The sequence below is a fragment of the Aythya ferina genome (assembly GCF_964211825.1).
Source record: "Aythya ferina genome assembly, chromosome: 1".
NCBI classification, from domain to species: domain Eukaryota; kingdom Metazoa; phylum Chordata; class Aves; order Anseriformes; family Anatidae; genus Aythya; species Aythya ferina.
In genome coordinates, this window is record NC_140296.1 from 18,838,576 (window position 1) to 18,863,017 (window position 24,442).

The 24,442-nt window shown below is 35.9% G+C and overlaps 1 protein-coding gene across 8 annotated transcripts in view; it reads left to right on the forward strand.

The window, feature by feature from the left end:
• Positions 1-24,184, forward strand: part of ZMYM2 (zinc finger MYM-type containing 2) — a 90,702-nt gene extending 66,518 nt beyond the window's left edge. For all 8 annotated transcript variants that reach the window (XM_084503522.1, XM_084503528.1, XM_084503526.1 and 5 more), the window contains 13 exons: positions 4,034-4,199; positions 5,171-5,205; positions 6,926-7,055; positions 7,215-7,330; positions 8,175-8,346; positions 9,483-9,590; positions 11,860-11,954; positions 13,092-13,260; positions 14,193-14,344; positions 18,541-18,655; positions 19,726-19,977; positions 20,358-20,478; positions 22,443-24,184. In XM_084503522.1, coding sequence (XP_084359648.1) covers positions 4,034-4,199; positions 5,171-5,205; positions 6,926-7,055; positions 7,215-7,330; positions 8,175-8,346; positions 9,483-9,590; positions 11,860-11,954; positions 13,092-13,260; positions 14,193-14,344; positions 18,541-18,655; positions 19,726-19,977; positions 20,358-20,478; positions 22,443-22,635 — 1,824 coding nt within the window. In that variant the 3' untranslated portion in view covers positions 22,636-24,184. The remainder of the gene's footprint in view (positions 1-4,033; positions 4,200-5,170; positions 5,206-6,925; positions 7,056-7,214; positions 7,331-8,174; positions 8,347-9,482; positions 9,591-11,859; positions 11,955-13,091; positions 13,261-14,192; positions 14,345-18,540; positions 18,656-19,725; positions 19,978-20,357; positions 20,479-22,442) is intronic.
• The last annotated feature ends 258 nt before the right edge of the window (positions 24,185-24,442 follow it).

Genomic DNA, 24,442 nt, shown 5'->3' on the forward strand with positions numbered 1-24,442 from the left:
GTTCTTGCTGGTAACTTCTCCCTCTTTTTATAAAAGTCATTCCAGGTATCCTAGGTCTGGTAGCACATTGTTAGTGAACATTCTTACCTAGTCATAAATAGGTGATCAAAATACAGAAAGACAGAACAGATATGGGCCCCTCCCTTGATTTGTACTTCATTTCTTGTTTTGTCTGTTAGCTTCTTGAAAGAATAGATACATATGTTTGAGCTTTGTCTCATTTATGTAACGTCTAGTGTTATTTTGGAGTTTCAATTAAATGTATACATAAAGAGAAATAAGTAGTAATAACCTAGTAATGTTTTAACATCAGCATTGTGCTCATTAAACAAATGTATGTCTCCATTTCTTTGTCTACTTTCTTTTATGGACACATTTTTCTCATGTAGTTTTATCTGGAAAACATCTTAACATTTAAAAAATAATTAAGTATTTATGGGAGAGTTTACCTGAACGCAAAAGTTCTCTTTATGGAAAGCTAGAAAAAGATAGCAGAGGTAGAAGCACATCAGGCTTATCTAGAAGTATTCCTCAAACCTAATGCAAGGGATTGAAATGTGAAAGAGTAGTTCAGTCATCATCATCTGGTGAATGACAGCTGAAATTAGTTGGTGCTAAGTTCTGAGGACGTTTTTGTAGTATGGTGTCCAATGCACTTCTAAGAAGAGAAGCAAAAAATTTGGTGTCTTGAGGCTAGCTCCCTATGTTATTAGAGCTCCTCCTCGTAAACTTTAATTGCATGCTGTGGTTTGGATCATAATTTCACAGTCATTTTTCAGATTTCAATATAAATATTTTAGTAGCCTGTTTGATGACAGTTTCAATCATTTGATGTTTCTCATACTAGCGAACTGAAAGTATCTTGACAAAGATTATACAGTTTTGAGAACAGTACAGAAATTGGTTTCTTAAAATATACATTGTGAAGCATTGTCGAAAATACCACAGCTCAAGAGCAAATATAGGTCATTCCATCCTGCAGTGGAATAGTGATTGGATTGAACATGTATGGTAATAATTGTGTATTCAGAGGAGGTCAGATGTCTACAGCCAAAACGAAGTTGGAGGTGAGGAGCTATAGTCTGAGGCATAAGCAAATAACAATGATTGTCAGACATGGTAAAATCTGAGATGATGGATCCAACATTAATCTAGATGGTAAAGGCAGCAAGACACCGTTCTGAAATTTATCTCGTCCAAATTTAGCCATTGTATAGCTAAACATCTCAATTTTAAGCAGTTACCCTTGTATAATCAGGCACTCTCTGGAAACATCTCTTGCTTTCTACTTTTGCAGATGGAACCAAAGTAGCTTGGAATAGACAGCCAAGATAAGGCCAAATTAACGGTAGCCCAGATCTTTGGAGAACATTGGGAACAGGTCAATGGAGGAGTAAAAATGTAAATAAAAAGCCCCACATGTGGAAACTTATATTTCAAACCAACTTTGGGGCAAACAGAATTGTTTGATACATTTTTAGGTGGGTGCTAGCGATTTGAGCATGTTGAAGTCAGACCTGGGGAAGGAATTGGACCAAAAAGCAGTCATGAGTGGAAAAGGAGTTACGTGCAAATGGAGCACTAAGGGTATAGGTGGATCTTTTAGACATACAGTGTTAGAACAGACTCAAAGGCAAGGATTTTGGTGATTCAGTTCATGAGTAGTTCCAGTATCTTAAATGAAAACAGATGGGAAGGAAGGAAAAAGCAGAAAATCATGATTTCTGGTTTTTCCTTTCACTAATTTCATGGTCAGGGAAGTGGGAGAGTAAGCAGGTCGTAGGAAGCTTAAGTGCATGGGAAGGTTTATAGAATTGACTGCGGGTATGGTTATGGAAATATTTAGAATTAATGTAATAAATGCAGAGATGAGAACTGAAACATCCATACAGAGGAATTTCAGGTTTGCTAAGGAGTGGTGGCTTACCATGTCTGAGGAAACTGATTTTTTTTTTTTTTTTTTCAGCTAAATACCATAGTAGCAGTCCAGGGGAGGCATTAATTCACTTATTCAAAGGCTTAAATGAAAGAGCAGAAAATAGAGGGAGAAAGCAATTAGTAGCAGGAAGACTGTAGTTGCTGCTTTTTACAAGATTTAGCACCTTCTTGCTTTGAAGGACAGAGAAAACAGAAGAAAATGGCACTTTGGTAGCCAAGCTGTGTGCAGTAGGTGAGAGTAGGTGGGCTTTTCTGTGTGGGGGTCAGCTGTCGTTCTTAATGACCATTGTTAGAGGGGCTTGAGATTTAAAATTAGAGTGAATTACACAATTGTATTTTATTTTTTCCTACTGGCATTTCGGCCTTTTGGTGGTTTTGTAAAGATGCATTTGCACTGAAGTTGTGAATTCACAGTTTCCCTAAACCGGTAACACCTAGGCTATTTTGACAACACTCCATGCTTCGTCTGCTTCCCCACTCACTTACAAGAATACAATTTACTTGCTCTTTTGTCCCTCTGAGAACATTTATGTTGCAAAATGAATTGTGGACCATCATCAGCAGAAAGTCAAAGTGACAAATGTAACCAAAAGGAAGGGATGGGGGGGTAATGCAGTGCTGCAATGCCCCTGCCCTTGCTTGTGTGCCAGGCAGGTGCATGAGCACTACTGCTGGCACCTGCACCAGGGAAGGGAAGTACCTGCCCTTTCCGTGGCACCTTTAATTGCTTTCTTTGCCTTAATTGCTCCCAGGCAGGTTGAAACACGTTTATTTAAAGAAAATACATGCATATGTATATATACTTAAAGCTGGTTATACTGTTAGAATCAACTCTCTCAATATATCATTCTGAATATTTGAAAATTGCAGCTAACAGCTGAATTTCCTGCACTGCCAGAGAATGGTGCTGGACTGGTCAAGTACGGTGAAGGGACTTAACATTTAATTACCTTTTACATTTGAACTAATTGGCCTTTTGGTATGTTTTTTGGAATTGTAAGAACTACAGTTGGACCATTTTTTTTCAGCCATCAGAGCCTTGTGTATAAGTGCAGTGTTGTGTATGGTTTTGTATATTAATGTTTTATGTTGCACACTATCATAATTTCCCTCCTCCTCCTCAGGCTATACTATTAGATTGAGTTATTTGAGATTCCTAAGCATCCATAAATTGTTTTTTATTTTTTTGGCTTATTTTTAAAGACCACTTTGGGATGGAGATTACAAGAAAATATTAAGGGGAACAACATTGCAAACAATTCTTCACTTACTAAAGATCTGAAGCCGGGGCTAGTACTCTTCAGATAATATTTTATAGCATGGCTGATTAAATTCTGTGGAACCAATTTAGTAGAAAAATGTCTTTATTAGTGATGCCTCGTGAAGTTATCCTGTAGTCTGGTGAATAACGAAGTCTTGAGTTTCAAGTTGTGTGCTAACTGGAATCCTCTTTAGGTTGAGAGCTAGTTTTGCTGCTTTTAAATCATAGTGAGAGAAGAAATTTGAAGGAACTAATTAATAATCGGAATCTAAAATTGTTGTCAAACTACCACAATAATGAAAATAGAAAAGTTATCTACACCAAAGGGCCTTGATCTGACACCTAGAGAAGTGATTTTGTTTTCTTTAAGTCACAAACAGAAGGAAAAAGAAAAAATAACACACCAAACTTGGGGGGAGGGGGGGAGGGAAGTATCGTACTTGTCCTGGGTTCAAGCAAGTCATTAAGGAGTGTCGCTTTTTGCTCTTGTTTGCAGAAGATTTTAGTGGAATTAATGAAAATTGTTGGATTTTTTTTTTTTTCTGAACGTGCAAAAACGAGCAATTTTAAAGGACTTAGAGTTTAATTGAAACACAGCATGTTAATTATATTAATTCTGGGCATTAACCCTCAGCAAACACTTGAAAGTAAAGTGACTAATATGTGTATAAATGTGGGTTAGAGGGTTGTATAAATATAGAGCCTACATGAGTGAGACTTAACTGTGTAGCAGTAACGATTTTTCAGTACTTTCAAAAATGTAACCTTTTAAAATGTAAAAGTAATTTTTTTCCAAGGCTTATTTAAAATGTCACAATCTTTCTTTGCATTAAGGCTGCGCGATGTGACTGTTGTAAGTCTCAAGGAAATCTCAAAGAGAAGGTGCAGTGGCGTGGAGAAATGAAACACTTCTGTGATCAGCACTGTTTGCTCCGTTTCTACTGTCAACAAAATGAACCAAATCTGGCAACCCAAAAAGGACCTGAGAACTTACAATACGGTACGTGCTGCCTTACCCTTGCTAAATGGCAAACAAAATGTTGCTTTTAAGTGAAAAATTCAAAGCTACTTGAATTATTTATTTGTTGTAATAAACTGGCTTGTGTTAGAGACTGCCCTTTTTTATTTTATCACCAGATACATAATTTATTGAGTTGCTAGGTATTTTTTTTAATCTTAACTCTGTATTTTAATGCTCTTTTGAGAGCTGAAACATTTTCAGCTAATCAAATGCTTTTGCAATCACTTTTTTTCAAAAACTAAATCTTTTTAGGTTAAGCATAATTTTAGTGTTTTGCCTTTACGGGGATAGAAAGTGGCTTCCTCTTTCATTGTGCTCCAGTGTTTTGTTACTGGCTCTGTGGAAGCATTTCTTTTCAAAACATGTTTTGGTCAAAGAGACCAGATAAATGCATTCAGAATTAAAAGGAAATGAAGAAATTGAATTAAAAGGAAACAAATGAGATGGAAACTCAAAGAAAATGAGAAGTATGCAGATGTGAGCAATGCACTGCTTTTTTTTTTTTTTTTCCCCTGTTGGCAATAGGTACCTTATATGTTTTCTGATGGGGGCAGAATGCATGTTCACATGGTTTATAGTGATCTAAATTGCACATCAGCATGCAAGTGAATCACCTTTTCAATTAATGTAACTATACCAACACAGCTTCTTTGTATGGCCGTTTTCATATTTGAACTTTTCAATATATACTTTTATGAATGAGGTCGTAGTCACATCTGACTGCAGCAGACTGATTTGGCTTTTGGCTTTGTGTAAGGTTTGATGCCAGAGTTGTGCAGTGTTTGTGACGAAGCAGAGTTTAGTACAGTTCTCACCTGTGGTACAGCGCTAAGCAGTGCTGTTAATTTGACATTACCCTGATGATATGTGTTGTCTGCATTGCTTACTGAAATCTGTTATAATCATGAAAAAGGGCGAAAATATCTAAAAATGTTTTTTTGCATTTTTAGATCAGGGCTGTCAAACTCCTCGAACAAAAATAACAGTAAGTACATATTTTTAACATACATGTAACCTAATTGGAGGCATTTAAAATGTGAGATCCTGGTGGCTAAAGATGATAATGTTAAAAATACCACAAACTAGTATCTTTGAATGACACCAATCTAAATTTGTGGTTATTTTTTAGTCTTTGTCACATCAGTAGTTGAAACTAACTTTTAAATATTCGTATTTTATCTTTTCAATGTCTTCTGACATTGAAACCTTTGATTTCACATCTGTGCTGCATGAAAGTGTAGTTACTCCATAAGTGTGTCTTATTTTTTTGTGTTTAGACTGATTAGGTGTATTATTGAGTACAGAATGGGTAGAGCATTTCCTTGATCAGTTAGAATATTAAGGTTTTATTTCAGCTTTGAAGGGCTGAAAACAAAGCATCAGTTCTTAAATTCTAAGTGCTAAGAGTAGAATAATTGGTACACAGGGCCTGACTGACTTTGCTACAAGTGGTAGAGTATGGAAGCACCACCTTTTGCAGGATTGCTGTCTGTGAGGGTGGACATCATGAGCAGAGCAGTAGCCTTTACTTTGAGTTTATCACTTTTTGTCAACTAGTCTTAAATACCATTATTAATAATATTTTTTTCATTGAACTTAGTGTATTTGATTTGAAACGTGGTTTTGCTTTGTCAGAAGTTCTCACTTTTCTGTGAAAGAAGTAACTTAATGAAAATATGGTTATGTAAGGCAATTCTTAGTTTTAATTGAAAGTACTTTGATGGCATTATAAAACACATTAATGAAAAACACAGAAAATAACTGAATATCTGGGTAATAATAATTGGAATAATTAACTGGAGCTTGGGTAACTGGAGATACCAGCAAGCTAAACCATCGCATTAAAAACATCTGGTATTTTATGTTTAATAGCTTCCAAATATATTAATATGGTCTATAACTTTTTAAAAGATCATATAAAAGCTATGATAATAATAAATAAATGTGATACAATTAGTTTTTACACTTTAGAAGGTGTTCTGCCTTCTTCTGTTATGATTTTACCTTCTTTCCATATCTAAAAGGACATGTGGGGCTAGTCTTACAACATACGGCCAAGTAAAAGTGACAGTCTCTGTTTCTTAAATCAGGTTCTAAAACAGGTGCCAGGGGACAAAAAAAAAACATGTTTGGAGCAAGATTTTTTTTTCCTTGTTGACTGTAAGAATGCAATTTGAGCATTGTGATATGCCCAAGTATTTGTTGACGCTATTATAGAGCCAGCAGGGGGAGCTCAAAGTTTATACTTTAAGTATTAAAATTGTTTAGAGATAATGTTTTATCTAGAAATGCTCATTTTTAAAGTGATTTTTGGATTATAGCATACTTCAAGAAGATCAGACCTTGCGCCAAAAAATAGTTTTGCTATTCATTTTGAATTATTTTTAACAGCTAAAATTATTTTAAAGTTATAAAATAGCTTACATTTTACTTCCATGTATACAAGAAAGAAAAAAAAAAAAGTTGAAGTGCTAGCCCAGAATGAGCAAAACACTGCTGTGTTACATCCATTTTAGTGGCAGCTCATTACTACAAATGCAGAATAACACACAGTTAAAGAATAATAATTAATGCTGTTGTGTGCTTGAGCTTTCTCTTCAGTATCTTGTGCATGGAAAGCATCAACTGATAGATTACATCAAAAAACTTCGTGTTGTTGCACTATGTTGACTTCAATATGTTTTCTTGTATTTGCTTGCCTGTAGGGCTCAGCACCACCACCTTCTCCAACGCCTAACAGAGAAATGAAGAACAAGGCAGTTCTTTGCAAACCTTTGACAATGACAAAAGCCACATACTGTAAACCTCATATGCAGACAAAATCTTGTCAGACAGGTAACTCTTGAACCTCTCTTTTCTTTGTTACAGGCTTTTAAAAAAATGTTATTCTCTTGGAACATATGGCAAATATTTTGATTTTTTTCCCTAACCTGCAGGTGTAAAATATATTTAAGTACCTGGCAGTGTTTGCCTTTTTCTTTTTTCTTTTAATAGAAGATGATTGGAAAAAAGAGTATGTCCCAGTGCCTATTCCTGTACCTGTCTATGTTCCGGTGCCTATGAACATGTATAGTCAAAATGTTCCTGTTCCTACAACAGTTCCTGTTCCGGTAAGTCAGACCAGCTTTACGTTTAAATTGGCATCCATTCACATGCATGCAAGGGACCACTTTGTACTGCTGACTGTTATCATTCTGCTCCATCTAAATGACTGCAGGATATTGCTGCACTATTTATTGAATTGGGATCAGAAATCTGACAGTGGCATGTAATTTCCTGATTGTTCTTTAGGACCCATCTGCCTGCTTGTGTAAAAATCTTGCACTGCTGAACATTTTAGAAACAATTCTGAGTGATGTTTTTGTTTGCTGAATAACCATTAAACAACTAGATTTGTTGTTTGTGATAGAGAAACTGAAAGATTGTGTTAGGGAGGGATGGCAGAGCAGGATAAGCAAGAAAGAAAACAACAACAAAAAAAGAATCTTGTACTGGGAAAAGAAAATAACTGTAAGTTAAATTTGTTATCATTTATGTACCAAATCTCATCCAAACAGTGGTTAAAAAAAAAAAAAAGGAATTCCTGAAATTCCATCTTTCACAAACAAGTCATGAAAAGAGGATGTTGATTTGTCCAAACGGTTAGTCTGAAGTTACAGTCAGAATGAGGTGTAGAGCTCCAAAATTCCTTCTGTTCAGATTTTGACACACTATAGTTTGTTGTATCTACTTTTGTGTCCTTTCCTGTTCGCCCTTCCATTCTGAATCATTTGTATTAATTTTTTTTAACCTGTCAGCAATTTTTTTTTATCTCACACTGAAATGATATTTTTCTAATCCACTTTAATTCGGTCTTCTAGAAGGGTGTAGAGTTGGCGTTCCTGTGCTGGTTGCTGCTGTTGCTTTGTTGCAGGAATTTTTTTTCTAGTCATCTCTTCCTTCCTGTCTACACAGGTGCCAGTTCCAGTTTTCTTGCCCACTACTCTGGATAGCACAGAGAAAATCCTTGCAGCAATAGAAGAGCTGAGGGGAAAAGTGCCCTCAAATCCTCTGGAATCTGAGCTACTGACTTTGTCGGGGATGTTGCCTGAACATGATGGAAAAACAGAAGTTTCTGACATGGCCAGTGAGTTAGTTACCATATATTTGACTCTTTGGAGTGATGGGGTATATTTAAATAAAGAGGAGGGTTTTTTTGATGGTAGGGGAACATACTTTCACTGCAACAGTGCTATTATTGAGTTCTTATATTAAATTGAAATCTTAATTATTTAAATACTTTAGAACATTTAATACATGTAAAGTACAAAAAACTTTCTGAAGTCTCTTGCGTGACTTTGGTGGACAAAGTCATTTGTCTTACTTTTGTCTTTAAAAATATAAACATTCTCTTTGCTTATGCCAACATCCCAGCTGATAGCAAGCAGTCATCTATGTTTGCACTCACAGGCTTTCTTCTCAGTGTAACTCAAAACAAGTCATAACCAGACCACTCTTCCTTCCAGACACGCTCAAGTCAAAGCTTCAGGGGAAGTGTTCTCCATACTTGTGTCTTTGAGGTTCACACCTCACACGGGTGTGAACAGCTTCCTCTGAACATGGTGGGATACAGCAGGGGCCCATTCTCTTTGTGGTAATACTTTACTAGGCACATTTTACGTTGTGTGTGGGGAAGCAGGGGGCTGCTAAAACTTAAAGAAACATACATTTCAGAGGTGGAACTGTCGTCAACAAAACCAGATTACCTAATGATGGTTTGGCTCTTGATTGATCCTCACATGCAAGTATCACCTCTCTGAAGATAGTGGCACATCAGCACCAGACAGCACTTCTGTGTCAAGCTTTTGTTTCTCTCAGCCTGCCTTCCTTGTTTGCTTTTGAAGGATATCTTTCACAGACTTGAAAGTCTGTTCTGTTTGCTGGCCAAAGTATGTAGAAAAGTAGTTACATATTTCAAGCCTATCTGTGTTCTGTGATTGGTTGATAAGATCCAGATTCCCCAGTATCTGGTATTCTATACACTGAGACTCATCTTAATGAAGAGGGACAGATGGGATCATAAGTATCTTTCCTGTTTAAAGGAAATCAGATTGAAGACGTAAATCTAAGATCCCCAAACCAACAAAATCTAGGACTTTGTGATGAGCAGAAAAAGCAGTTTTAGAACCAAGCAGGTTATAACAGTCTAAATCTGTCCAGTTTTGACTAATCCATGTTAGTTAAAATGTTTTTTTTTTTTTTTCCATTTTTGTTTATTTACAGGTATGATAGTTGAGTCAAATATACTAAACTCAGAAACAGAGGCACAGAGAAGCTTGCCAGATGTTCCATATGAACGAGACCTTGATATTGAAATAGACTTTCCAAGAGGTATTTTTTCTGTAATTTTAATATATATTGTGAAACAGACATTATGGACAGCTATTACAATTTGTTTTATCATCCTTTCATGGGAGCTTAATTTGATTGCAAAATCTACTTGGCTGACTCTCTTAGTAAAACTTTGCCATGCTGTTGCAGGACTGGGGACTTCCAAAGGACTTTAACCATCTTTCTAAACATGGTATTTTAAGCAACATGCAAAGATAAGGAATTAATTAAGGAGTTAATCTTTCATAAGGTTATGGCTTATATGGATGTATGTTTTTTTTTTTTTGGACATGGATTTTGGAAGGATACTTTGAAGGCTTGAAGTTTCAAATAGCATGGATCGTGGAAAACAATAATGAATTCATCCTGAATCACCAGATATTTACATGTGAAGTGAAATGCTGGTTTAGAGTGGAGATGACAAGTAGATACTTTACTCGGATAGATAACGATAGGACAAGGGGGAATGGTTTTAAACTAAAGAGGGGAGATTTAGATTAGAGGTTAGAAGGAAGTTTTTCCCTCAGGGTGGTGAGGCACTGGCACAAGTTGCCCAGAGAGGTTGTGGATGCCCCATCCCTGGAGATGTTTAAGACCAGGTTAGATGAGGCCCTGATCAACCTGATCTAGTGGGTGGTGTCCTTGCCTATGGCAGGGGGGTTGGAACTAGATGATGCTTGAAGTCCCTTCCAATCCAGGCCATTCCATGATTCTATGACAAAAGGACAAATATCCTTTTAATGTTACCTTTTAGTATCTTATTCATATCCATACGTATATTTGAAAAAGTTTAAATTTGAATTAACAGGAAAATCACTAATTTGAGACCTTTCTTGAAAGAAGGTCTTGGTTTTAAATTTTACAATTTCTACTGTTTTCTACAGAATGCAGGCAAACAGTCTTTATTTCCTTACACTGTGTACTATTCAATCCAAGAAAGCTCCTGGTTATAGGTAGAACTCCTTAGATGTAGCTTCTTAGGGCATATAACTCATACCTTCCCTGGGGAGTTTCTATATCTGCTGTTGAAAGTCTCCTTCTGCCTTGTGCCGTAGATATCCACGCTACTTGCCCAAACTGAATTTCTCAGTTTGCTACATGTCTGATTTGAAGATCAAGTCTTGGAGTAAGGAAAACAGATTGACATTAATCTGAGGAAGTATTATTAGCAATATGTACCCTCTTTATTTTTTAACCCTCCGTACAAGAAAGGCTTTTTTTACATAAGGAAGGAAAAAATCATGGAAGTAAAAACCAAAGTGGAATAGTAAACAATAGCAGTTTATAGTAGATGTTAATCTTCTTGGAGTGCTTCTGATATTCAATTATTTTTGATAGCAGGAGAAAGGCTGGTGTTTAGTGTGGGGGTAGAGTTCTTAAATCTTTGAATGCCAATGATATTTTAATTTGGACCAGTTTTCCTAATTGTGGTGATACATTTGGTGATAGTTTGAATAAGTTCTTGACTAGTAAGGTGGTAAAATTGGAATAATTCTCAGAAGAACATTGCTTTGAATGAAGTCATTGTCTGATAGTTGCATGAGAGACGAACCATCTTCAGTAAAGTAAATAAATTTGGAACTTACACCATTAAATCTATTTGTATGTTCTCTCATTGTGCTGTGTTGCCTGAAATAATAGACCTTCATCCTAACCCAGAAACGTTAAATAAGTAGTATTATACTGTAATGCATTTTTATCTGTTTACATGTATTATAATATCATCTGTCACAAGCTAGGCCTCCACCTTGTAAATATAGACTAAAACCAGTTTCTCTGAAAGAACTGACATTCTTGACGCATTTTTAATCACATACAGTAGCTATATAAAATACAAAACATGAATACAAAAGACAGCAGTCAATGAACATAGCGCTTGTATTAAGTTAATTTGTATTTTTCCATTCATAGTTGCTCATTTTCACCATAACTTAAACTTCTTAATACCAAAGACTGCCTAGGCAGGAAAAATTGTGTGAAAGACCAGAGTATGAAGAAATGCTGACATAGTGATGTGAGATAGTTTTTGAAAAATATTCAGCATTGTGTACTTTGCAATTTATTTAGAAAAAGCATTTTGGTAGTTTTGCCTTACCTTTAAAGTAAGAATAGGCTTATTCCTTCTTAGTAAAATCCTGTCCTTGTTAACGTTTCATGTGGCCTTTTGTAGACCCCATATATTAATGCATGCTGGTATAGGTAATTGTCTTTTCAAACCAGTATTTTCCAAAAGGAGTTAAAAATTAAGTTTCTGTTAATATATTTTCAGCAACTGAGGAGCTTGATACAGAAAATGAATTTTTACTGCCTCCCGTTTTTGGGGAAGAATATGAGGAACAGCCAAGGCCGCGCTCCAAAAAGAAGGTAATCATATAATACTATTAAAAAGGCACAAAATTTTAGTGGGCAAAAATATGCCATGATTTTTTCAATTTTCATACTGCTTGTAGGCTTTTACTGCGTATGTACCTAGGGTATGTAGTACCCTATCTTTTTGATGTAAATTGATACTGAAAGTAAGCATTTTATTTTAGTCCTCGACTGTTACAGTTAACTATTAGATTTAATAGGGGTGCAGTTTCTATATTCTGCTGTAAAGAATTTAAAATTGCTTTCTAAATTTTGCTATAAAGGATTCACATCGATAGATCTGTGGATATAGTTAGTGCTTCACCTGTTGTTTTATATACTTACTGTATTCTCAATGTTTTTCTACCTTGAATTTAAACAAAACTCTCATGATTTAATTTGATAGTCAAATAGAAGAATGTTGGCATTACCATGGCTTATAGCGAGACAGTAGCACCTACTGTATAAAATGGTTAAAAGAAGTTACTTTTTTATTTGCTTGTAATTTTCCTAGATTTTATTTTCAGTTAAAATCCTAGTTTAGACATTGCAAACGAATTAGCCCTATTCTTTTATTTAGAAGGAAGCCAAGAGGCAATAGAGTTTCTGATGCCTGGCGCAAAGCTGATAATAAAACTTACTAAGAATGAATGGATCTGGTTTTAGATTTGGAGTCTGTACTAACGGTACTATCCCTTTAACTGTTAGGCATGCTTTAATTTTGGGCCCGTGTTGGCCCTATTGATGAGTTCAGCTAAGCCTAAAAGTTGACCTGACAGATTGATAGTATCTTTTAACATCCTATGCATTGACAAAATGAAATCCTAAAAACACACTGAATTATTGGGTGCCTTATGTTTGTTGCTTAATATGATATAACCAATGCAGCAAATCCATTATCAAAAATCTTTTGTCTGTTTTAGAAATCAGTTTGAAAGGTGAATTAGAAATGACTGTCAGCTTAAGTAAACACTCCTCTTAGAAGTATATTCAACACAGAAACTACCTGCTGGCTCTAGCTGAAGGAAACGTATGTTCCTTTATACTGAACCTTTAGTTTATAATTTGGCCTGCAGCTTGCTTATTCTGCCCAGCTTCTGTTATTCCTGTTAGAAGCTATTAGTAGCATTAACCACTTTGTTTCAATGGCAGGGAGTGAAGAGGAAAGCGGTGTCAGAGTACCAGTCTCATGATGATAGCTCTGAAAACTCAGAGTGTAGTTTTCCATTTAAATATGCATATGGTGTAAACGCGTGGAAGCACTGGGTGAAGTCTCGGCACTTAAACGAAGAGCTGCCAGAATTAGAGGAACTGAAATCAAGTAAGTATTTCCAAAAATCTGGCATCCAGATTTTAATGTGGTAGTGAGAACTGTTGATAATGTCCGATTTTCAGCTGGAATTATTATTAGAAATTTTCACATGTCCCTAATGTTCCTACAATAACTGGGATTATTTTACCACAGAGTTGCCACACTCTTTTTAGTAAAGAAATTTTCCCTACTTGGCTCAATGTTCTGTGACTTACACTTCTAGTGCAAGCCAGGACAGAACCTTTCTAGAACCTTTCACCTTTTCTTTGTGACCATTTAGATTTTTTGTTTGCATCCTGATTTTCCCTGTATTCTAACTTGCTTTAGAGTTTGTACCTTTTCTGTGCTTCTTCTGAGTTGCAAGGGGGGGGCATCCTACTTTTTGTAGGATGAAGAGATCTTCATCAGAGGCTGACATTACAAGGTTTTGGAGTTCTGACATGGTGTGGCCTTCACTCCTGTGGAGTGCTGCTTCTCTTTCTGCAAAGCTCTGCTGTATGGACATTTATTTACATTGAGGGGAGAAAGAGGGACTGCTGGTACTCTTGCTGTTCTTCAGTTCCTACATGCATCTTAGCACTGTTGTGTTATGCTGTTGGATCTTTTGAAACTGTCATTTCCCCTGAAGGTCTCCCTCTACAACACTGTGTTCACTTCAGCATCTTGGGCTACTTCTGCTTCTGTGTCATCCTCAGCTGTGCATGACTGTAAATTCTTCAGTGGGTGATGCTGCACTTAGTTAATTAGACTTTACTCTGGTAGCCTTGCCTATTTCAATATAGACCTAACACTTGAACTACTTGTTACATCCAGACTCATTCATTTGTTAGTGTAGAGGACAACAAGCCAGTTTTCCCCCCTTCAGTCCAAAAATACCCCATCCCACCCCAAGCATGTAATAATACTGTTGTATAATGTAGCGTTTTTTCTTTATTTTACAGCAAAGTCTGTGAAATTAAAGGAAGATCTATTATCACATACTTCAGCTGAGTTAAACTATGGGTTGGCACATTTTGTCAATGAAATTCGAAGGCCAAATGGAGAGAACTATGCACCTGACAGCATCTATTATCTGTGTCTTGGGATTCAGGAGGTTAGTAGAGGCTGTAGAGATGGGAAATGGAGCTGTTGATTTCACTCTAATCCATTTCAGTGGGAGAATGGAGATAATGTGGATTTATTGGCTGAGAAGAGGCTAGGAGCTATTCTTAATATAATGGCTATGATCTGGAACACAGAGAGGCTGCCGTATATATCACATTATAGAAAGCTGTCTGTATAGAAAATGAGTTTGCAGACCCATGCAGAAAACTCAAATGTAAGCTGGTATGGTATAATTTTAAGCTTTTTGCTGGGGTGAAGCAAGGAATTTGCAATCTAAAATGACATAATTTTTCCAAATGCTGTGCTTCATTTGACTGTTAAAGATGGCTTAATGTAAAAGAAGAATGAAATTTAGGAATGAGCTGTAAAGGTTTTACTAATTCAGTTACTTGGCAGATAGTGGAAACAAGCTATTTGAAGTGTTGTTCTGGGAGAGCCTAATTTACTGAATATTGAAGATGGGGGCAGGCAGTTTTCTTTTCTGGAATGCAAGAAACTGTGCTGTATTTTTTTGCCTTCCACCCCCAAATTGCAATTACATCATATTTCAAAGCAAAAGGGAGTCAGTTTAGATGTATTTTATGTGAAGGCAATAACACATCACTAGATATGGAAAAAAAACTATTCCACAGCTTATCATTTAAGCAGAGAATGTCTTATTTTTTTGGTATATAAGTCAAATCATAGATAAAATAAACCATGTTCAGAGCTGAGAACACAGAAAATTTCATTTAATTTAAAAGGCAATAAAAATGCATATGATGTAGAAAGCAAGATGTTCACAAACTTTGTCATCCTGCTTAAACTTTTTTTTACATTTAAAGCAAAGTACTTGAATAACAAATATTCAACAAATCTTTCAATCAAATATTTTAATCAAAATCTTTTAAAAGAACTAGTGCTTCCAGTAACTTTTCCATATTAAGACTATACAAAATTAAAGAGTTAGTTGATATCGTTCCCTCATGGTTGAAATTTCAGAAGTGAGCCTTCATTGGCATTTTAGTCAATATTGCTACAAAGCATGTTTCAAATTCAGCTAGCTTTCTGCCACTGCACTTGCATGATCTACTGTCTCTCTGTATCTTTCTGTTGAATAGAAAATACTCATATTGAGCTGATAAACATAGAGGAGCGATGTGTTTATAAAATGGAACTTGACTAATAGCTTTTATCTTTTTCAATTTGTCTTTGTGCCACTGACAATGTTTATTTTGCCTATTGTGAAAGCTAATTATACGTAGAATAAGTTTTTTTCTTTTTTAGTTCATCAGAACCAGTTGCTTGTGTTGTACAACACAAATATCAGGAGCTCTAACACACGTACAATGCTGAAACATTAAAGGAATAACTAGTACTCATACGACTATGTAATTATTGCTTATATTTAGCATCCAGTATTTAATATAGGTGGTGTTAACAGCCCCATTTCATTGTCTGGCCCAATTGTGCCACTGGTATTCAGAATGATAGGCATATTTGCCCTTTTTCTGAAGAGTTTGCATTTCACAGAGGCAAGAGGAGCAGAAACATGTAAGCATGTGATCTGGCAAAGGTTGCAGCCAACATTTGTGTGCTAATGCAAATTTTATGTATGTGGGTATGCATTAGCCTTTTGAAGAAAGACGTTTAAACAAGTTAGTAGTACTCTAAATGCAGTGTAGTTACCACAAAACACATTGCCTTCTAGTATGTCCTTACCCCTTCTTTCCATCTGACAACCCCTTTATGGTTACCCATGAAAGACTGGAGAAATTGCCTGTTACTGTGTAAAAGTTATTTGCTCTGTTTAACTCAGAAGGGGCTCAGAACATTAAATGATGCCAGATAAGGATAAAATTATGCCAGAGACCAGCAATAGTTTACTAACTTGGAGTAATACATCAAAGAAAGAGAATGGGGAAGACGTGAGTCAGAAATAGAGCACTCTCCTCCTCCATCAAAGTTACCAAACTCACTATGGTGAGGCACTGGCTCAGGCTGGAGCTTTTCCTCTTGGCAGTGGCATGGTTGTAGCACAGTGGAAGTGCTAAGGAGTCCATCAAGTCTTCAGCTGTCTTTCTGACTGTGTAATTTATTTATTTATTTTCTTAAAGGAAGCACTTGAAAAATCTGTCACAGTGTACTAGTCCTTGAATCAAACCAGTACATTTTCTCAGTTCTGGTTCATTTGCAGCTGAAGTTGTTCTGCTTATGGTCAGAGCTGGTTCAGTGAGGTTTTGGCATCTTTGAAGTACCGTTCTTGAAAAATACAACACTTCAAAGTAAAGGTTGTCACGTGATGGGGTGGGCATCTTGCAGAAAGGAGTCCTGTGGAAAAGGTGTTAGCCTGCCTTGCACTCCTGCTGCATCATGGCCCTCATTCTTTGTCCCAGTGTAAGATGATTTTTTGCACGTGTGGCACTGAGGGGAAGCGTGTGGTATTTGCAGCAGATGCATAAAAATGTGCACTGGGAGAGGTGGAATTAAAGCCAGTTCAGTTGGTCACCTTTTCTTCCACCCCTTAATAAATCTATGTCTGCATACTCTCAGCAAAATGCTAGTGAAACAAGAGTACATAATCTAATAGTAAGTCTAATAATGGGGTGGTTTGGGCAAAATTCAGGCTGATATTGCTAAGCAGGTATTTGAATGTGCTTTGGGCTGTAATTAAGGCTGTTTTCCATTGCAGAAAGCAGCATGCCCCATAGTGCCTTCCTGGTGGCTCTGGTTTCCTTAGAGCTCATAAAATCATAAGGGTTGGAAAAGACCTTCAAGATCATCTGGTCCAACCATCACCTTACCACCATCTCACTTGGAAGCTGCTAATGCTAATCCTGCCCCCTCCAGAGCTTGCAGTGTAGCAGAGCACAGCACTATAGTATAGAAATGAAGGTGTGATGATGTGCATTTGGTAGTTGTGTAGCAGGGAAGACCCTAATGTGGCATTATTGCATAGACCCTGCAGCATTAATGGTCTCACTGATTTTTACAGGGGATGTCAGGGTTTAGCCAAACATATTCTGAAACAGAAAACAGAAACATTTTTAGTTGAACTGTCACTGGGTTTGAGTGGGAGTTGGTTTCAAATGAGTTTTCGCTCTGATTTCAGTATTGCTGCCAGTGTTTGATAGAGACCTATGGGAGTGTTTAATACAGAGAAAAGGGAAACTCATGGAGGAAAAATGTTCAAGGGAGAGAGGAGCAAACCCTGTGATGCTTATAGTAAGCAGTACTGTCTGCTTTGGAACTGCATTATAAAATCAAAACCAATGTGTATAGAAACAATCACATTTTGGGGAATATTGTACTTTGAAGAATACCTACCTGAAGGAAGATGTGCTGGAAGCTTCTAAGAAGTGTGTTAATTCATTTTTCCTTATTATAAAAGTAAAGTGCAAAGATAAGCAAATCAAGATATGCTGAACTGTTTAATAAAAATGAGTGCTGTTTAATATTATCTCAAGTATGTGTACAGAAATAGATGCCATTGCCAGAACTGAGTACATTTTTTGTCTGTCACGTTTATTGTGTTCACTAACAGGCTTGTTCACACAAAGATAACACTGGAGTGGAAATTTTAAGAATCCAATCCTCTATTTCTTAGAAATGTCTCCAGAGAGGATAATGTCAAACACTAGCATAGCCTTCAGCCATGAGTTCTTGGTAAAGGTTCAAAAGAGTTTCTGTTTGTAAGGTCAGGAGGGTGAAGATAGACAGCAGAATAGGCAGGTGCCTTGCATCAACCTATCATTTTTCTTGCACTGCTGATTTTTTTTTTTTCTCTGATGTCTGTGTTGGAGATGCTTTTGTGGTTGACCAGACTTCATGAATAAAATGGCAGTTTCTTGCTAAATGTGTTTTTTCTTTGAAGACATAGCTGGAGGAAAAGATAAATTATTATTATTATTTTTTTTTCAGTGACTCACCGTTCACTGATACAATGTTGAATACAAGAACATTTTAGAGAAAAATGTTAGAGTTGTAATTAATCTATGATTCATATCTAGTTAAAAATTTACAATATACATTGCACTGGAGTTTAAAACTTTTCCAGTATTTAGTAGGTTTTCATTTTATTTTCAGATACTGTTTTTTTTTTTTTTTTTAAGAGTGCAAATATTGTACTGACAAACAACCCTGTAGTGCACAGGATTTGGCCTAATCTGACATTGTAAATATTGTCTGTTACTCTCTTCTCTGTAGTATTTATATGGAAGTAATCGAAAAGACAACATATTTATTGATCCAGTCTACCAGACGTTTGAACAGGAATTGAGTAAAATCCTTAGAAGTTGGCAACCAAGCATACTTCCAGATGGTAATTTTCTTTTTGGTCATGTATGTTTTTTCTCTCTTAATAGCTCTATTTTCTTAAGCATGTAGTTACATAGAAACATTTTGTGCATTGATTAAAAATCACCAAGATTTCATCTAAGATTTCAGTTAAGACTGTGCCTGTAATTCTTATCTTTTTTCTTGGTAATCCATGTTGCAAGAGTTGATTTTGCCACCACCTGTTAATTTTAAATTGGCTATCCATCTTCAGGAGAGAGAAACCAGAAAAAGCAGCTTGTTTTCGACTTTTTACATGAGCTGGATTTATTTTTGCCCAAGTGAGTTCTCAAATGGGAAACAGGCAGGTGGGCACTGGGCTAATGAACTATATATTAAGGATTAACTAGACTGGGAGAACTCTCAGTTTTGAGCCTTTTGCTCAGGAAGATTGTTGGTTCATGGAGGAAACAGAAGTGTGGTATTCTAGGAAAATTTTCCCAGCAGATCAATTTTGGTGCTGAACTGCAGAATCCATTCTTCCATCTCTGCCACAATCTTCTTGTGAGTGAGGGCTCCTCCTTACCAACCCCTTTCCTCTCTCTACTTGACATTGTCTTCTTTTTCTGTATAGATTTGGAGGGCTCTGTTTCTGGCCCTCCCTATGCAAACATATGCCCTGGAAGTAATTTCCAAGTGAGATATCCATGAGCAATAAGAATGAAGGTGCAGCTATTCAGAAACCATGTATGAGCAGAATATAGAGAACTAAAAAATATGTTTTTTTTGAAGGGACTAAGATTAGCCCCTTGAACATCTGCTTTTATATGATAACGTGAGGGAGTCACATGTAAGAAATACTGTTGAAATAATTAAAGAAATGTATTCTGTATAAAATTGCATATACTTATATTCCTTATCAACTGTCTCTTCCTGAAACAATGGATGCTTGTGTGCTTACTGGGTGGTTTTTGTGGGCTTGGGTGTATGATGAAATATGAGAGGCTTCTCTCATGAGCATTTTATTAAATTTTACATCAAACAAGAACTTTATTCTTTTACATCTGGACAGTTTATGGGCTAATCCATTTTCTCTAATATTTTTTTTTCCTGAAGGGTCGATATTCTCTCGAGTTGAAGAAGATTATCTATGGAGGATTAAACAGCTAGGATCACATTCACCAGTTGCTCTTCTGAATACACTGTTCTACTTTAACACCAAGTATTTTGGTCTGAAAACAGTGGAGCAGCACTTAAGACTTTCTTTTGGCACTGTTTTTAGACAGTGGAAGAAAAATCCTTTAACAATGGAAAGCAAAGCTTGTCTTCGATATCAAGTGTCTTCCCTATGCAGAGCTGATAGTGAAGGTACTATGACAGTTTCAGAATAAGTATTGTACGAGTATATAAGTATTGCATCCACGTTTTGCTCATCTGAGGGACATCTGGGCACCTTGCCAGGAGCCAGAGGTCTGCCATTGCGTAGAGTTTAGCAGCTCTTGGCTCCTGGATCTTTAATGGGAGTGTGTTGTCTGTGGAGACTACAGTAGTAATCTGCAGTAAATGATGCCTTTCAGCTCACTGGTCTACATGCTACATCTGGGACATTGTTGTGGCTATGGGTTGCATTTCCAGTGTGCAGATATACATAGGTCTGGTGATTGAATTGCAGTACCTGGTGGGTTTTATTGAAAAATGTGCAGTAACCTCAAGTTATGGCTTAGATGTTCTTTGTTTTCTTCTTAAAGATAAAATTACTACTGGAAAAAGGAAACATGAAGACGACGAACCAATATTTGAACAAATTGAAAACACGTCTGATCCAGCTAGGTGCCCTGTGAAAATGTTTGAGTGCTATTTGTCTAAAAGGTATGTATGAAATGGTAATGCAGAGTAGATCTGAGTGGTAATACCAGAGTAGAAATGAATGGTAATACCAGAGTAGAAAAGGGATACTTTTTGATGATGAAATATGCTCAAGCAAAAGAAATGAATTGAATTCTTCTAAAAAATATGAAATGAAGGCATGGAAATTTCCACTCCTGTAAACAGACAATACCTGCAAAAGAGCAGTGGAGTACTTCAGTATTGGTTGTTAAGGGCTCCATCTGGGAATGATAATATGATTGTCTTCTTAACCAAGCAACATCAAGCATCTCTGCAGATTCAACAAGGAATCTGATAGGTTTTGCTGCTGAGGGTGTTTGTGAGGTCAGTGTCTCTTCAGTAAGAAGTTGGTCAAGACAATGGATTTGCTTCATGTTAAATCATCAGAAATTTGAAATGTAGATACTTCTGAGGTACCTTAAAGTAAGTTAAAGTATTTTTGTAGTAGAAAAAATATTACTGACAGTGACCCATTATTTATAAATAGCTTGTTTCCTTCCAGTCCACTCAGAAATTAATACATTAAAAGAAATACGGAAAATTAAAAAAAAAATAAATTAATTTAGCAGCTGAATGTTTTGGAAGTGTTTGAAAACAGGATTTCATGGAAAATATTTTTCATTAATTGGACCAGCCACCACAGCAATGGATTTTAGTGGAGTTTTTATGTAACTGTAAGTGGAATAGGCAAGTGATACAGGAGAAGAAAAAGTACACAGTAGATCAAAGGAAATGTAACACTTGACGTGTTTGGAAACAATGTTTTACTCTTAAAACTGAAGAAAGATGTAGACAGAAGTAAAGTATATGATGTTATAAAGAGAAACTTGTGGTTGTCTGTTAATGCAAGCACCTCATTTTTCATTAATTCAGTTGTGAGTGTTGTGAGGTGTATTGTTGTTTTTTTCACCTTTCCACTATCTACTGTCATGATCTGAAGAGGGTGTATTATTACACTGTGGAACATGTTTGTTGTTGTTGTTGTTTTTTTTTTTTTTTAAAAAAAAAACTGATACTCAACTTCTAGTAGTGGGTTAGTGGGGATCAAATCACTTTTCTATAGAAAACTCTCAAGTTTGTGAAAAAGAACTCAAGTACGTCCATTTGGAACATTGTTTAGGGTCCCACTGTCTTGCAGATATTGAAATATTGGTCACCACTGCTATCTAGAGCAGCAGGCTGCTTTTCCTGGTTCCAATTCTAACAACATGTACTTTGCATCTTTGATGAAATCATGTAATTAACATATTTAACACTTTAAAATCTATTGTACGTGAAATATTGCAAAATTTAAGGTAATGTCAGCTTTTTGAAATATATTTGCCAAACTGTGGTTGAAATATACTTGCTAAACAGTTGACAATTGCAACTGATACCTGAGGGATACTCTCATTCACAGTTGTGCACAATATACCATTGCTTGTTCCTATAAAAATGCTGGCTTTTCCAGAAAGTGGGAAGGAGAAGTGGGAAGCCTTAAAGATCATCTAACTCCAACCCCCTGCCATAGACAGGGATGCCACCCACTAGATCAGGTTGGCCAAGTCCAGCCTGGTCTTGAATGCCTGTAGAAGTGGGGCATCCATTTATGAAGGATAGAGCATGAATGAGCACTTGTATATGCAGGATTGAAAATTATTTCCGAAGACTTGCTTAAAAGAACAAAATACTAGAATTTCCTAGTGGTTTAGAGGGTATATCTGAGTTGGATTAAGCATGTGTGTGAACTCCAAAATATATCAGGTCAGGTGTTAAGGGATTTTAAGGCTTAGTGACCAACCCTCTGAGTAAAATAGAAGGAATTTTAGTATTTTTCCACATTAATCTTCATTTAATAACTTGCCTAAATACACGTAGGATTTCGTTAACACAATGTCAGAAATATTAATGTATTAATACGTTCTGTGAAACTGTTATTCTAACTCCCCTTGTTTTCCACCTTGTAGCCCACAGAATCTGAATCAGAGGACGGACATGTTCTATTTGCAACCAGAATGCTCTGTCTCCTCGGATAGTCCTATCTGGTACACTTCCACCTCACTGGACCGCAACACTTTGGAAAATATGCTCGTACGGGTTCTTTTAGTAAAAGATATTTATGAAAAGGACAATTATGAACTGGATGAGGACATTGATTAAAACAAACTTCCAAAAACATTCAAGAAAACAAACAGCATTAGATATAGTCATGCTGCTAGACCTTTATTATGGAGAACATTTCAAGTTTACCCTTTGTTTTATGAGTTTTGTAGCAGTGTGTACCCTCACCTGGGTATTACCATGTAAATAATCTGTGAGTGAAAGTTTCCATTATTCTGCATAGTGATTTTAGGACACATAACAAACACATTTCAGATTCTTTTTTTTTTATTATTATTTATTTGATTAGGTATGTTTGTAACTTTTTACATTGCAAAAATATGAATGAGAATGTGCCATGTGTAATTTTTTTTTCTTGTAGTAAGAGACATCCATATTGCACAACTCTGCTGTTGCAAGCTCCCTTGAAAGGACACTCTTTTACTGGGTTCTTAAACCAGATGGTTGTGTATGGGTAGCACTACTAAAGTTTAGAACTTGCTGTGTCTTTCAGAATTTTTAAATAAATTGTAAACTAATAGGTTTTTTACTTTTTAGTTACTGAAGCCTTATGAGGTTATGTAGAGAGATTCCATCTTATGTACCAAAAATAGACAAAAGAGAATGCTGTCAATATTGGTGTACTGTAATGTGAATCTATTCTGGTGAAAACATTTTTTTTGTTGCCCTTATTAAAACCTTAGTGTCCTTTCCTTATTTGTGACTCTCTCTCAATTGCCCCTACAAATAATATATATATATATATATATATATAAATAAATAAATGAGCATAAGCTTAAAGCATGTGATCATCAAGACATGTATTTTGTTTAAATAAAAAAAAAAAAAAGCAAAAAAAAAAAGGCAAAAACAAAGAAAAGGGAAAGATTAAAAAAAATGTCTGATGACAATGCTGTATAATTCTTTTCCATTACTTTTCCTGCCATAAATGCTGGTACCTCATATTACTGTAAATCTGTCTTTGTAGCCTTAGAGAAAGGAATTTTAATACTGTATTACATAAAGTAATACAGTTTACTAAATCTGAACTTGTTTGTCCTTGCATTGCTGTACTTAAATACAGTGAATACTTGACTATGGGTGGGAAAATTCTTTTAACTAATGCCTCCATTCAAAAGCCATATGACACATGATGTTGCAGAAAGTTGAAAGATAATTTTTTTGAAGAAAACTCCTTTCATGTGTTCTATATCTTTTCATTGTGCGTATTTTGCATAAGGAGTCTGATTTCCAGATACATGTTTATCTGCTCAAGTTTTGTTCCTTGCTCTTGTTTAACTGATGTGAGCAATATGGTGGCTGATACAATGATTTTGCTATTGTACTGAAAAAATTGTAGTAGAATATTCTACTATGAAGTAATAGTCATGACTTTTGCTTTCTTAAGTGACTTGAAATATGTTGAGAGGAATCATCTGTTAAAGGGAAACATTGTGTGCGTGTATGTACGTATATATATACACCACCTTAGGACTCATTTCTTGCAAGGGCTGCATGGCTTTTTCATTTTCCTTAGATTAAAAGAATGCACATAAGGACTCATCTTTCTATATAGAGAAATAAAGCTTCAGTTGCTTTGTTTTGGTAAGCAAGTTTATTTAAATTTCTGCTATTCTTGTGTGTCCATGATTACATATTAACTTTAGATATCACTATTTCAAAAGTAGATGTAGTGTATATATTCATATATTTTTTTCATTTTTTTCTCGTGGCTCTATCCTTCCCGTGAAATCAAGAAATAATACACAGCAACACCCAGTAGGTAACTTATAGCTTCAGTGCTCTAGTTCTCTAACAGTTTTTTGTTGTTTTGTTTGTTTTTCAAGCAACAGCAATACGATTTGTC